Raw genomic sequence first — 16,137 nt, forward strand, 5'->3', positions numbered from 1 at the left:
CATTAGATCTTGATTCTCAGTTGTTAAGTGGCAGCAAAAAGAGTATGGCAACCCGTTTAAGACAGTTATTTGTAAAACTTTATTAAGAGATATTTTATGTACATTCAGAACACCATCAGAAAGAGATTACAACACTCACGCAAAATTGTCTGATCATCAAGAATTTATTATGTAGGCATACGAGTACGTGACCACCATTACATGTACATACATATTGACACTACTCGAAATAGCCAGCAAAACAATATACTGGTACCTATTATAAAGTATGCAAGTCAACTTATTTAAAAGTATTTATATACAAATGAAATATTCAGTGCATTTCTCAAAATCAAACAAACTGCAGGGCATGCATTAAAAAGATTCAGAGTATTTCACTGTCAGTTTTCTCCCCAGAACTTCCAAAATGGCAGCTATCGTACTTCACTATTGAAGTCCAATTGTATAACATTTAACCCTTTGCATGCTGGGAAATTTGTCATCTGCTAAAATGTCGTCTGCTGAATTTCTAAAATTAGCATTTTCTTCGATTTTTTTCAAAGAATACTATCAGAATAGCAAACAGTTTGGATCCTGATGAGACGCCACGTTCTGTGGCGTCTCATCTGGATCCAAACTGTTTTCAAAGGCCTTTAAAATTCAGCTCCAGCGCTTTAAGGGTTAAACAGTTTAAAGATAATATATATACATATATATATATATATATATATATATATATATATATATATATATATATATATATATATATATATATATATATATATATATATATATATATATACGTTTACATATAATTACGTTTCTGTCAATCAATTGAATTTGATATACTTCCAGACTTGCAGTTCAAACATTTCTATAAAGCTGTTCAATCCTTAATGTACTGTGACTGTCAACAGTACTAGTTAAACATACATCAAAGGTACATATTAAAGGTTATCATTTATTAAGAAACATAATTGGTACTGTTGTAAATTGTGATTTCACAGAATTTGTTATTATTTAATGCAACAGTGACTAATAAATATTACCCCCCCCCATTATCTTATTTAGCAATTGGTAAGAAAAAAAAACAAATTGACACTTAACTTTGTACCAAATTACATTGGAGGCTGACATATTAAGACATTCATCTATGTATCACCTACTCACCAATGTTCAACTTCGTCCAGACACATTTTCAAAAATTATTTTGTCGAATGAAAAATCATTCTTTCCATCGTGAACTTCACAATAGCAAACTTTTTTGATTGCCAAGGAACTGCTGAAGATTGCCTCATTAGAAAAATACCGTACATAAACTGGGCCTGTTCGTGATACCATTGACAATGTCACGTGTTGGGGCAAACTCGACTGTTTCAGCAACACTGGATCGTTAAGTTTCACTTTCACTATACCATTGTTTAAGAAACCAGACTCAAACTGACTAACAACTGTTTCCCCCACTGAAACGGTACCCTGGAAAAATAAACAGCTGATTTTATCCACCTCTAATATGTCATCACCATCACCAAAAAAATCAAAATCATCGAAATGGGTTTCAAAGCCAACAATTTTAACATCAGCTTTCAAGGAGAAAGATAATTCACTGGTAATGGTGGATTTTAGGACATAATCCGCATACATAAATTTATGAGGAATGGGCACAGTTAGGATCTCATAGAGCGGTAGACGTGGCTCTACCATGAAGTCATGTAGTGGCGATGAGTTGTTGGCAATGTAGGCCACAATTTCTTCATATTCTTGAAATGTGAGGTACTCATGTTTGTATGTTAATTTAATAAACTCATCCAGTGTCATTGTTGGTAATCCAAGATAGTAAATCAGTGAGCCAAGCACCTTCCTGATGTTACAACCAGTTTCTTTAAGACCTTGCTCAGTGCACTGTTTTTTGGCCCACTTAATGGTGACCTCAAACAGACTTGTCACTGGAGCATTAAAGGTTCGTCCTTGAATGATGGTCAACACAGTTCTCTGATTCAGCCTAAGAAATGCCTCAGAATTCAATAGCACCTCTGCATTGACATCTATGAACTCCAGGAGTGTTTTCATGCACTGCTTTGCATTAAAAGCAATAACAAGCTCCAGCAGCTCCAGGGCATTGTCAACATCCACAACTGACTTTATGAACTTAGTCATGTGCTGGAAGAGCAAAGGAACTTCGTACTTGTCAGCCAGAATTAGTAATGGATGAAAGTTGGACTGGGTTACTTCAGCATCATCTAAGTAAAAGAACCTGAAATACATGTATATAAAAGATTATTTTTCACTGTGGGACATGCGATATTGAACTGTTTATAACTGAACAGCAAACAATGAGTTTAAAGATAAATTTTGTGTAATGGCAACATAACCTCTATCCAAACAAAAGTTTTTGAAATATGTTTTTTTTCTATTTTAGTAACACTAACAGCGACCATGGCCCAACAATACTATGCTAGACTAGCAAAGCTACTCTCATCTTTGAAAGGCTTTGTGACATTCGCTGGATTAAGAAATTAAATAGATTTAAAAATCTAAATCTATAACTTTTACTTATTACCCTATCCTTTTTTAGCAAAAAGGGATGCCCACAAATCATTAAGTAATATAGGTAAAACCATTTGATAAATAGTCGAGATACAAATATCCAGTTACGGTATAACATAGTTTATAGACTGTACATGCTTCAGGGATAAAATAGACCCTTTTCACAAGAAGCCAAAATTGATAAGAGCACAAAGTCACGTGATTTGCAGAATTCCCGAAAATTGGCTGAATGTGTAGCCATTTCTATTAATTCCACGCACTGCAACGTCTGATTTCAACAATTCACTCTTTCAAACATTCCGCGACGTAATGATGATACTTTCAACACAAGATGAAATTGTTGGCATTTGCAGAAATATATACTTCCCATTTAAGTGTTTGTGCATTTAATAAATCTTCATTTATTAAAGTACTTGTTAAATTCAATTGTTTGCATACATTTTGACACTATTCATTTGAACATTTTCATTGTGGTGTTTAATCAAAGATCGATCATTAATCTTGTTTATTTATAGATCTGTGGTTTTATTGTCCCTATGTTCAGCATAAACCCATTATCTCGTCATCAGATACTGTGCTGACAAATACTAAATAACCTAAAGTTGTTATAAACCACAGGTAGCAGATGTCTGGTCATTAAATACAATTTATGATACCAATAAGTCTTCTCCTGGCAGTAGTATTGTGTAGTCATTTCTAGGACTAATTTAAAGCCAAATACTCAAATTGAAACTAAATACTGTATTGATATTAGCCACTTTAATCATAATTATAAATGAATGACGGACATTCGTTCCTATGCTCATTATGACACAGATGGACGTTAGGTCCTAGGTTGTTTTTACCAACGGACAATCGTTCCTATGTTATTTTGACAATCCAGACAATCGTTCCTAATTTTTTTTATTTTGACAGCACGGACATTGGTTCTTACATTATTGCTATCCTGGTGTGCTATTTTTCTTTTGTCATATTATTATTCAGTTTTAGGAAGTTTTCGTGAGCATGTGCATGATAATGTTAAACAATTATTCAAATAGATCGACTTACATAGAGATCTGTACTTAGGGAAACCTTGTGAAAATTGGGGAGACTTTTACTGCATTGCCACCGTTTTGTAGAAGTTAGACGTGTGTTTCTTTGCGTACAAGTGACACTCAAAGCATAACACAGATGTTGGAAGTGAATTTGAAAAAGTGGCCAATTACTATATATATATGTACATGTACATAGTGTTTTCACAGTTTAGGTATTGTCTACGATTGTACGAAACCATGTCCGGATGTAAAAATTATGTAGAAGCGAATGTCAAGGGCGTGAAAATTATGTAGGAACCAATATCCTGAGTGTCAAAATTATGTATGAACAAATGTACGGGTAGTCAAAACAACATAGATACGAATGTCTGCTTTGTCAAAATTAGCATAGGAACGATTGTCTGTGGGAATGAAAGTCCAGATACCTATAAAAGTGTTTAATACCTTTTCGTATTGAACATTTAAAAAATATAAACATTATATATACCGGTATATATATATATATATTATAAAGAGTGTACGTTAGTGTACCGAACAACATAATCAAAACAAGCATATTCATGGACCAAAACGGGGTTAAATAATGTTTCCACAACATTAGAGATTTATTATAATATATTCATCACTTATAATCATGTATAAAGCGTTATCAATATGCATGCATAGACTGTTCAGTCTGCACCACGTAATTCACTGTAAAAGAAAATTTATTTAATAAAAAACATTTATATTGCGTTGTCTTATCGCTATTCAACACACCTCTTACACGTTCCATCGTTCATGAAAAATATCACACACCAACACACCCATTCCTTTGAGAAGTAGAGTTATATAATACTATGTATTGTATTTTACGTCTAGTGTATAACTTTGTTTTGTTTAATTATCGATGCTTAGTCTTCAGACCACTTGCACTTTGATGGTCATGGGAAACACGTATTTTTATAGATGTTTTTTTTTAAAAATAATTATACACTAATGGTACTAAGTAGTATGTTGTTGAATAATTATTTAGGTGTTACAATGTTTAATGTTCAGATTATAATTACTTATAAATTTATTGACAAAACACATTCTGGTATGCATATGATTGGTGTTATTGTAACATGAAAATCCTGAATGTAAACAAAAACAATCAAATGGTATAAAATCATCCATGTTCTCCGCCAAACAAAATTACACGTTCAGCCTCGTTCTAAAATTTGAAGTGTAACATGATATATAACAAGAGGGCCATGATGGCCATGTATCGCTCCACTGCTGAAAAAAAGTCTGAAACAAATATTCTCAGCATGTGCAAATACTTAAATATAGGCCCTATTTAAGCAAATGTACACTTTTGTGACCCCCTGGGCTGGGTCAAATTTAACCCCAGGGGCATAATTTGAACAAACTTTGTAGAGGACAACTATATCTCACTCCATACAAAATGTGGTAGCCCTATGTCCTAGATTTAAGGACAAGAATATTTTAAAAGTTTTCACAAAATAAGCAAGACAGAAACGTATATAATGTTCAATTTTGTGACCCGCGGGTCAGGGTCAAATTTGACCCAAAGGGCATAATTTGAACAAACTTGGTATAGGACTATAAGATGTTACTACTGCATACCAAATTTGGTAGCCATAGTCCGAATGGTTTTCGACAAGAAGATTTTTAAACATTTCACAAAATAGGCGCTTTATAAGCGTTTATTCAATTATGTGACCCCCCGGGGCAGGGTCAAATTTGACCCCAGGGATAAAATTTGAACAAATTTGGTAGAGGTTTATTAGATGTCACTACATACCAAATTTAGTAGCCCTAGGCCCAATGGTTATGGACAGAAAGATTTTTAAAGTTTTCACAAAATAGGCCCCATATAAGCGTATGTTCTGTTTTGTGACCCCCCGGGCAGGGTCAAATTTGACCCAAGGGGCATAATTTGAACAAACTTGGTAGAGAACTATTAGATGTCACTACATCCCAAATTTGGTAGCCCTATGTCTTATGGTTAAGGACAAGTAGATTTTTAAAGTTTTACAAAATAGGCACTATATAAACATATAATTGATTTTGTGGCACCCAGGGCAGGGTCAAATTTGACCCCTGGTGCATAATTTGAACAAACTAAGTAGAGGACCATACAATGTCACTACATACCAAATTGTGTAGCCCTAGGCCTAATGGTTATGGACAATAATTTTTTTAAAGTTTTCACAAAATAGGCATTATATAAGCATATGTTCAATTTTGTGACCCCCCAGGGCAGGGTCAAATTTGACCCAAGGGATAAAATTTGAACAAATTTGGTAGAGGACTATTAGATGTCACTACATACCAAATTTGATAGTCCTAGGCCAGATGGTTATGGACAAGAGAATTTTTGAAGTTTTCACACAATAGGCCTTATATAAGCATTTGTTCAATTTTGTTACCCCTCAGGGCAGGGTCAAATTTGACCCCAGGGGCATAATTTGAACAAACTAAGAAGAGAACTATTACATGTCACTACATACCAAATTTGGTAGCCCTATGCAATATGGTTATGGACAAAAAGATTTTTAAAGTGTTCACAAAATAGGCCTTATATAAGCATATGTTCAATTTTGTGACCCTCGGGGCAGGGTCAAACTTGACCCCAGGGGCATAATTTGAACAAACTTAGTAGAGGACTATAAGATGCCACGACATACCAAATTTGGTAGCCCTAGGCCCAATGGTTACGGACGTGAAGATTTGTATAGTTTTCACAAAATAGACCCTATATAAGCATATGTTCAATTTTGTGACCCCCAGGGCTGGGTCAAACTTGACCCCAGGGGCATAATTTGAACAAATTTGGTAAAGGACTATTAGATGTCTCTAAATACCAAATTTGATAGCCCTAGGCCCAATGGTTATGGACGAAAGGATTTTCAAAGTTTTCACAAAATAGGCCTTATATAAGCAAATTTTCAATTTTGTGACCCCCGGGGCAGGGTCAAATTTGACCCCAGGGGCATAATTTGAACAAATTTTAAAGAGGTTCACCCCAGAAACATTCCTGAGAAATTTCATCAGAATTGGACCAGTAGTTTAGGAGAAGAAGATGTTTAAAGGAAAAGTTAACGCACGGACGTACGCACGCACGCACGACGGACACAGGACCATGACATAAGCCCCGCAGGCCTCTGGCCAGTGGAGCTAAAAAAAGCAACAGTGGTAGTATTGTGAAACTGGTCTATAGTTAATTTTATTGTACAATAAAAGTGGCCCGTCTTAGATGTTGCATGCAAGTATAAAAGGGCTTCATTGGACTAATAGAGAAAAAAGCTGGTAGCATTTGTCCACTTAAACAAATTTTTATCATGCATGAATCACAGCAAATTTCAAAATTCACAGAAAGATGTAGACTAAGAGTGTATCATTGTGATGCTTAATTGTATGTTCAGCAATTTCTTTGAGACTTTCACAAACATTTCATCAAAACATAGATTGACTAAACTGTAATGTATTCAGAGTTTAACTACTGTATTGTATTTCTGCTAAAAAGAGGAACAGATGATAAATGCAACAATCCTAACACACAATATCCTAATGAACAATCTGCCAATATTAATGTGAAAACATGTACCTTAGGAATTCAGAAAATACAGTAGAATCAGCATCCTCAATTTCAAACTCCTCTTTCTTTTCTGAGCAGAGCCCGAAGAACATAGCCTGAAATACTGGACTGCGCATAGCCAACACCAACCTATGGGCCTCTACCTGTCTACCATCGGAACACCTAAAATTGAAAAGGCATTATATAATATACTTTATTATAAGAAATGTACAATACAAACTGACGTTTTAACAATTAGAGTAAGACTTGGTTAAAATTATCTGTCTGATGAAATTGCGGCCATCAGAATACCTATTTGTATCTGCATTTTATTCCTCACTTACTTCTGCTGTGTAGACCTTCATCACAACAAGTCAAAAAGAAAGGTTTGAGCCTTAGAGAATTATAAAATTATTTCAATAGATTAAGCAATGCAAGTCAATAACACAAATAATTGGCCATGAAAAAATGAAGGCAACAATATCTGCAGTTAATACAACTCACATTATTCATTTTAATATTCTGCTATTTGATGTTTGGATAATTATCTTTGCATGAGCAATTGATTTTGAGGCAATTTGCCAATGCATGTAGAATAGCCTGGTATATCCGTCCATTGATAGGACTAAACTTAGCCAGACACTTGTTTCATACAAATGATCACCAAAGCATTAAAATTAATGATAAATAAATTGTGACTAGTCTTGTGCTGATTTCTCTTTTTGGTGACTCTAAAATTTATTCATAACATGATATGTTTCCGCAAAAAAAAACTTACTTAAAGGTCACATCTGTCCAGATGCCATTTTTAAATATTCCCTGGAGACACTGGTCTATTGTCTTACCAACCTGCCAGCGATATGCTGGTGGTGAGCCACTCATGTTATCTGACATGTTGCTGAAAAGACAAATAGGGGACATGCTCATCTAAATTTAATTGTTCATTTTATTACTAATTGATTTATTACTTATTTTTTCTACAATTAATTATTGTAAATTCTACTTTTGCGTTCATAATATGAAAATGTTATGCACACTCAGATTGATATGAAATTAAACCATCAATGTCGATATGCAAACAATAATGTAAATAACGGAACCATATTCCTTTAAGCCGTTCTGCCAAATTTATAGGAGCAACGTTCAACTTCAAGTACCAGGTGGTTAGCATTTGGCTCAAATTATAACGAAAAATCAACTTCTTTGAAAAACATCACTATCAAATATATTTCGTTATAATTTGATTAATTTTCATTCAAAATGATGTTTTACTAATTAAATTAGGTCATAGCCACACGTAGTTCTGGCTTCCATAACTTTAAATGTCGCTTTTTATGATTTTTGACTGCCGCGACTTTATATGTCAATACTATATAAACTGTACGCTGAAGTTTCTTTAGCTAAGCCACACGCTAAGTCGGCTAACCCCCTCACTCTGGATCAGCAGACGATTTATTTCATAAATCAATCTCTGGGTTAATGGTCGCCATCTTTCGAACTACTTTCAAAAGTACAACAACAACAATAACAGTAGAAGACAAGTTTAATTGCGAAAAGTTGAAAAATTGAGTACATGTGTCACGGTTGTTGAGTGAAATAGTGTTATTTTCAACTGTGTATGAAGCATGTGAACTGGTAGTGGAATAACCGAATTGTTGGTGGAAATGGAATTTAGAAATATATCTAATAATTCATCATCGTGTAGAATTATCATCAGCATCATTTCTGTGGAACATTGCACTATTCAAAATACAAGTGTTTCATAGATATGGTGCTTTTGACATAGTTCACTAACCATCAAGACTGAAATGATTCATGCACACAGGTAAAGTAAATAATTGAATTTGTGCAGAATGTTTATTTTTTACAAATTATTAGATCTATGTAATTTGACCAATTTATTTTAGATTGATTGCACTGAAACTCAAAGTCTAAAGCTTAGTAAGACACTTAAGCCAGTTTTCTGAGAAGAAACAATACTTGTTCAGAGTATAGCAGGCTCATGCGGCCTCTGGTTTATTTATTTGGCCTCGGCCTTTAACCTGGGTCGCTTTGATTTCAGGTGTTTAGCCCCCATATCAACAAGGCTCTCGACCCTATATGTAGTTATTCATATTGTTTAAAGATTTTGAGAACCCTCACTCGTGCCAGTGGGGATAAAACAGGGACCTTCTTATAGCTAGATGAATGCATCAAATATGCCAGCAACACTTTATAATCAATAACTTTATAATTGATGATTCTGTTCTTTTAACTACATTACTAATTTACCAAAACAATGTGAAACATTTTTATGCCCCCAAAGGAGGGCATATAGTGATCGCACTGTCCGTCTGTCTATCCGTCACACTTTGCATTTAGGTTTCGAAAAAATGCTCATAACTTCTATGTCGCTTCAGATGTAACATTCATGTTTGGATGTGTATATGGACAAGGCCTTCCCATACACACACAAATTTTGACCCCTTTGACCTTGAACTTAGGGTCGGCTTTAAGGTTTTGAAAAATGCTCATAACTTCTATTAAAGCGTTTATCGGGGGCGTATGTCATCCTACGGAGACAGCTCTTGTTTTTGCTACTGTCCTCTGCACAAACCATGATATATCTGCATATATGCATCCAACCAAATCAGTAAAACTATTTGTCACTTAATTACAGTAAACTTATTGCATGTTAACTTTTCAACAATATATATATATACATGTATATATAATTATATATAACAGATCTTGAAAAAAACTCACATCAAACTTCAAATTGTTTTAGTAAATTATAGGCTTTAATTGGTATTGTGACATTGACACCACTCATGCATACGACTATACAATTATACAACTATGGAGCACATTATTTATGAGAAATTCCAATACATCAACATATGGTCTCAGATTTAAGGCAGATAATCTAGTGCTTTTTTGCTGTCATTTTTACTATTACACATTTTTTCATTTTATGTTATGATGCATTGATCTTGTTTCTAAATTAACCAAGCAATCATGTTTAACTTTTGAAGAAAGATGTTGTCTGATAAATATAGAAAATATAATCACTACAAAGTGAACAAAATTCAGTTGAATACTGTGACCAACAAAGATTTGCCAAAGAGCAATTCAGATCATGATTTAAATTAAATACAAGTAATATGAAAGTCTGCCTATTGGATCCCTGTTAAGACTTATTTGTCAAATCTGCACATTAATTTTCCCTTAGCCATGTAGAATTGGGGACTAAATACCATCAAGTCATGTAAAAAGGAGCAGGGTATAGCTATTGATCTCTTGAGCTTTCACATGAATTTTACGGGTAATTTTCATACAACAAATGATATTATGTAGTGTAATGATAAAGCATTATGAGCACAAATTATATCTCTTACTAGTGGTGCAAAAATCAATTAAGTGTCACATTTCAAAAGAAAATTTATATAAAAAGGTATTATTAATTGTTAAAACATTATAAAAGGTTATTTCAATTCACTAAAGCATTTAATTACAAGAACAAGTGCATTTTATGTCCATTACAATACATGTAACAGTATTGGCATTGTATTTATCTGCATTTGATGTGCATTTAATACACTTAAAAATGCAGACAAGACACACTTCTAACAGAAACAAATGTATTTTTTTCTGCATTTTTCCAGCATTAATACTCTTCAAGTGTATTTTTTATCATCCCAAATACACTTTACCAGGGAAAAGGTATGTTAAAATGCATTTTAGTTTGTTTTAAGTATATTTTCAAATGCATTAAGACACTCTTTTCTTTTGCAAAGAATGTTGAACAAAAACTTGAAAATATTTAATATACTAAAGTGTAGTAATAATTAAAGTTTTGTATGAGCATCAAAAACAGTGTCAAATTCATACCAGTGCCTATTTAGTAGCATTAGGCCTTATATGGTCTACTTGTGGTAGAAATAATGCATTTTGTATAATACAACATACATTAATTAAAAAATATAGCTGCCCATACAGTTCAAAACAATGTTCAATTAACTACACTATGCAAAGTTGACATCAAGCTTGGAATAATCTTTTCAATAATGAATAATATGCTGTTTTAATTTATAAGTGAAATAGACACTTGCATATAAAAACTGATTTTAAATCAAAACTAAATGTTTAATTTGATTTTTAGCTCCACTGCCCAAAGGTCCTGTGTTCATCGTGCATCCATGCATAAACTTTTCCTTTAAACATCTTCTCCTAAACTACTGGTCCTATTCTGATGAAATTTCTTAGGAATGTTCCTGGGGTGTACCTCTTTCAAATTTGTTCAAATTATGCCCCTGGGGTCAAATTTGACTCTGCCCTGGGGGTCACAAAATTGAAAATTTGCTTAAATAAGGCCTATTTTGTGAAAACTTTCAAAATCTCCCGTCCATAACCATTGGGCCTAGGGCTATCAAATTTGGTATGTAGAGACATCTAATAGTCCTCTACCAAATTTGTTCAAATTATACCCCTGGGGTCAAATTTGACCCTGCCCCGGGGGTCACAAAATTGAACATATGCTTATAAAGGGTATATTTTGTGAAAACTTTACAAATCTTCTCGTCCATAACCATTGGGCCTAGGGCTACCAAATTTGGTATGTAGTGGCATCTTATAGTCCTCTACCAAGTTTATTCAAATTATGCCCCTGGGGTCAAGTTTGACCCTGCCCCGAGGGTCACAAAATTGAACATATGCTTATATAAGGCCTATTTTGTGAAAACTTCAAAAAAATTCTTGTCAATAACACTCCGGCCTAGGGCTATCAAATTTGGTATATAGTGACATCTAATAGTCTTCTACCAAATTTGTTCAAATGTAATCCCTAGGGTCAAATTTGACCCTGCCCCAAGGGTCACAAAATTGAACATATGCTTATATAATGCCTATTTTGTGATAACTTAAAAAAAATCTTATCCATAACTATAAGGCCTAGGGCTACACAATTTGGTATGTAGTGACATTGTATAGTCCTCTACTTAGTTTGTTCAAACTATGCCCCAGGGGTCAAATTTGACCCTGCCCCGGGGGCCACAAAATCAATTATATGCTTATATAATGCCTATTTTGTGAAAATTTTAAAACTCTTCTTGTCCTTAACCATAAGGCATAGGGCTACCAAATTTGGTATGTAGTGACATGTTATAGTTCTCTACCAAGTTTGTTCAAATTATGCCCCTTGGGTCAAATTTGACCCTGCCCGGGGTCACAAAACTAAACATACGCTTATATGGGGCCTATTTTGTGAAAACTTTAAAAATCTTGTTGTCCATAACCATTGGGCCTAGGGCTACCAAATTTGGTATGTAGTGACATCTAATAAACCTCTACCAAATTTGTTCAAATAATGCCTCTGGGGTCAACTTTGACCCTGCCCCGGGGGGTCACAAAATTGAATAAACGCTTTTAAAGTGCCTATTTTGTGAAATCTTTAAAAATCTTCTTGTCAAAAACCATTTGGACTATGGCTACCAAATTTGGTATGCAGTAACATCTTATTGTCCTCTACCAAGTTTGTTCAAATTATGCCCTTTGGATCAAATTTGATCCTGACCCGCATGTCACAAAATTGAACATTATATACGCTTATATCTTGCTTATTTTGTGAAAAATATTCTTGTCCTTTACTCTAGGACCTAGGGCTACCACATTTTGTATGTAGTGAGATATAGTAGTCCTCTACAAAGTTTTCTCAAATTATGCCCCTGGGGTTAAATTTGACCCAGCCCAGAAGGTCACAAAAGTGTACATGTGCTTAAATAGGGCCTATATTTAAGTATTTGCACATGCAGAGAAATTTGTTTCAGCCTTTTTTCAGCAGTGGAGTGATACAGGGCCATCATGGCCCTCTTGTTTAAATACTCAAAAAATGAAACCGTGTTCATGCTTGCATGAACACAGTTTATAAATGGTGTCAGAATTATAAAATATGCAATTACTATAAATACAAATGCCAGGGAAAAGTGCTTTTTGTACTAAAAAATTCGAATGAATATTACAATAATACATTCTGAATACTTTAGTATGTAATTAACAGTTTTTGTCTGAGAAAATCACTAAATTTTATATATTTATTCAAATTCACATAAATCATATTTCAAAAACACATCATTACTTCAAATCCTTTCACACAATACTTTCACACAATACTGAAAAAAAATGCACAGTTTCTGATTGTTATTGATTCTTTATTAATTTATACATGTACCATTTTTTAATTTTGATGCATCCTCAATTGTATAATGCACATCTTAATCTGTTTTAACAATTATAATATAAAGATTAAGGCTGACTCGGTAAAATAATAATCCATGATTTCTGCAGTACTTGCAGACAAAATAGGAATACTGCTGTGATATTATTTTATCTTTCTAATGGGATATTAATTTGGCTTCAATAGAAAAAAATCAAAGCATACACATGTATAAAATGTGTATGTATATCGATAAAAAGATATTATAATATATGTATGTATATATATATCCTTGTAAAACTAAAAATTAAATATGTATGTTTCTATTACATCATTTAGGACTTTTATTTTCAGACAAAGTAAAGTGAAGCTTAAAACAGTATCCAATTGTAACAGTCAATTTTGGGAAAATCAACCTTATAATTATTTTCTGTGTTGGCCAATGTCATAATTGGTATAAAATGTATATTGAACTGGAAGTTTTCTTTATTTTAAATGATAACATTTGCTTGGTCAGCCATAATTGTCACAATCAAGTGGTCTTTTTACACTGTAGTTTTCTCACTGACTATGGGTTTGTTCTGAGAATGAGCCACACAAAGTATCGTTGGGGAGATGAGTTGTCAATTTTATGTTTATCAGTCTTTCATAAACCAGTATACCTGTAAAAAGGGAATTTGTAACTAATAATCACACAATATACACAATTAAAATTGTATGCATTTAGATTTATTTAGTACTGCACATTAATCATTTTCCAAAAATATGTAGCAACATTACATTATATAATGCTGCAATACTAAAGTAATTTACTAATTAAAGGTCGCTGATGTGTAATGGATGTGGTGTCCACCTAATGATTTGGAGGTCACTGGTTTGATCCCCAGTGTGGGAGCATTCTTAAGAAATCTCCAAGAGACACCCAAGTACTGGTTCTAGGCACAGGAAACGAACTCAAGAGCATTTCACATACATGTACGTAGTTAGTACTTTAAATTTAATCGAACTAAAAATGGGTTAAAACTAACAACTGAAACCCTTATTAATACATTTTATTTTGAATCAAGCAAATGTGCAAATTCATTAAAAATAATGAGTAAAATTTAAAAATTCTACTTTAAAGTAATCATGATAATTTAGATCATTTTCAGAATATTTAATGATGATAATGATACAATTATATATTCCCTAAATGATAAAAATAAAACATGTAATGTTAATTTATGCAAAAAACGTTTTAATTTTATCAATATCATGGTAATTACAACTAGATACAGGCAATTAGATCAGAAACGTGCATTAATTATATTAACCCATTCATGCCTAGCGTCCTGAAAAAAAGGACATTGCAAACAGCGTAGACCCAGATGAGACGCCGCATCATGCGGCGTCTCATCTGGGTCTGCGCTGTTTGCTTAAAGAAATTTCTGTAAGAAATATTCTAAATATAGAAATAAATATACCAGACACCCCTACTTTTGGAAATAAATTGATCCAATTTAGAAGGATGGGAGAGTCCACTGGGCATAAATGGGTTAATGAACAACCCAGACATTTGTAGTGATTTATGGTCACTATTTGATTAACGTTCTATACATGACCTGTCATAAAAGGTATTTTTTAGACAGTACTACAATCGGCAATGATAGTCTGTATTGCATACATATTCCAACGTCTATTAACGATTCGCTTCCTCAAACTGAACAAATATTTAATGTTTACATCGCGAAACGTAATGCATCCAGTTTCACTTTCGGTTTGGTTGGTTTTGTTAACACCGTAATTTCATCTAAAAAATTGGATGATAGGGTGATTAAATAATAATGGAAAAGTAAATCACTTGGATAATAGGTCAAAATGCAACACAAATGAACGTTAATAGTGCTCTTAATATCAAAGTTTCGGTAAAAAGTTTGGCGCTAGTTCAACGCGCATGTATGCAGCCTCATAACAATAGACTGACAACCTTTTGGGTAGTAAAGTAGTAATACAAGGCAATATGGCGACTGTTAGCCACGAGGCCTATCTTACGGAGGAATCCGAGATAGCCGATGTATAACGATTGCTAACCCCCTGTGGTTCAACATGTTCAAGTGACCAAATATTGCAACAATACCGTACAAACTAAAATCAGATAAATATATAGTAGATCTTCCTATATTTATACTTTATAAATAATATATTAAAAGCATGTTTGTTATTACATAAAATATTGTAAATGAACTTTAAAATAAAATAAAACTAACGCATTGAACAGGTTTGTTTACAGACGTATTTGTCCAAAGCAAATAATCAAATGGCAACTCAGAGGTTACAAATCACTGTAGTATTCATTTTTAAAACCGCCTTTCCACTAGCATAGTGACTTTGTACCACCAGGGGTATGGACGGACTGACGAATCATGTACTAAAAAACAATCTGCGTGAATTGAACATTTATTCCAATATGTGTTAACTTGAACAAGCAACATCTAAATTATATATATATATTATATCACAAATTCCATCTACCCTGTTGGGCAAGCAAGAAACGTTTTATCCGGAAAAAAGACACCGACCCTGCATTTGTTTGTATTCCCTGACGATCAGCACCTAATAAATTTTTCGACTAGGAGAATATGCACTCGATTTAATTATGGCCTGCATAAAGAACTCATACCCTTACACCGTAACAACTTCAGAAAACCAACCACGAACTGATATTTTATTATCTCGAAACATAGCCAAGATATGGACAAGGTTTTCAAATGCAGTCTTCTTTTTTCTCGCTTGGTATTTATAGTTATACTATTTGTGAAGGTAGCAAATGTTCTGTCGAC

At 33.6% G+C, this 16,137-nt stretch overlaps 1 protein-coding gene across 2 annotated transcripts; it reads right to left on the bottom strand.

Moving 5' to 3' along the window:
- Window positions 1-768: 768 nt before the first annotated feature.
- On the bottom strand, window positions 769-15,628 carry LOC127866561 (BTB/POZ domain-containing protein 6-like). Of its 2 annotated transcripts, none has more exons than XM_052407184.1 (4): window positions 15,565-15,628; window positions 7,907-8,026; window positions 7,159-7,311; window positions 769-2,233 (listed from the first exon to the last, which is right to left on the bottom strand). In XM_052407184.1, the coding sequence occupies exons 2-4, from the start codon at window positions 8,020-8,022 to the stop codon at window positions 1,156-1,158; spliced, it is 1,347 nt and encodes a 448-aa protein (XP_052263144.1). In that variant the 5' UTR covers window positions 8,023-8,026; window positions 15,565-15,628; the 3' UTR covers window positions 769-1,155. The 2 variants fall into 2 exon arrangements, with proteins under 2 accessions (XP_052263144.1, XP_052263145.1); XM_052407185.1 differs by having other exon boundaries at window positions 15,486-15,590.
- Between the last annotated feature and the right edge of the window lie 509 nt (window positions 15,629-16,137).

Source organism: Dreissena polymorpha, chromosome 2 (genome assembly GCF_020536995.1).
Source record: "Dreissena polymorpha isolate Duluth1 chromosome 2, UMN_Dpol_1.0, whole genome shotgun sequence".
In the NCBI taxonomy this organism is placed as follows: Eukaryota; Metazoa; Mollusca; class Bivalvia; order Myida; family Dreissenidae; genus Dreissena; species Dreissena polymorpha.

What these genes read in the sequence shown, in the direction of transcription:
- LOC127866561 (XM_052407184.1), bottom strand. Translation starts at nt 8,022, where the DNA reads ATGTCAGATAACATGAGTGGCTCACCACCAGCATATCGCTGGCAGGTT. An exon ending in TGGACAGATGTGACCTTTAA is followed by an intron (nt 7,312 to 7,906) that starts GTAAGTTTTTTT and finishes TTTCAATTTTAG; the next exon opens with GTGTTCCGATGGTAGACAGG. An exon ending in GTATTTTCTGAATTCCTAAG is followed by an intron (nt 2,234 to 7,158) that starts GTACATGTTTTC and finishes CATGTATTTCAG; the next exon opens with GTTCTTTTACTTAGATGATG.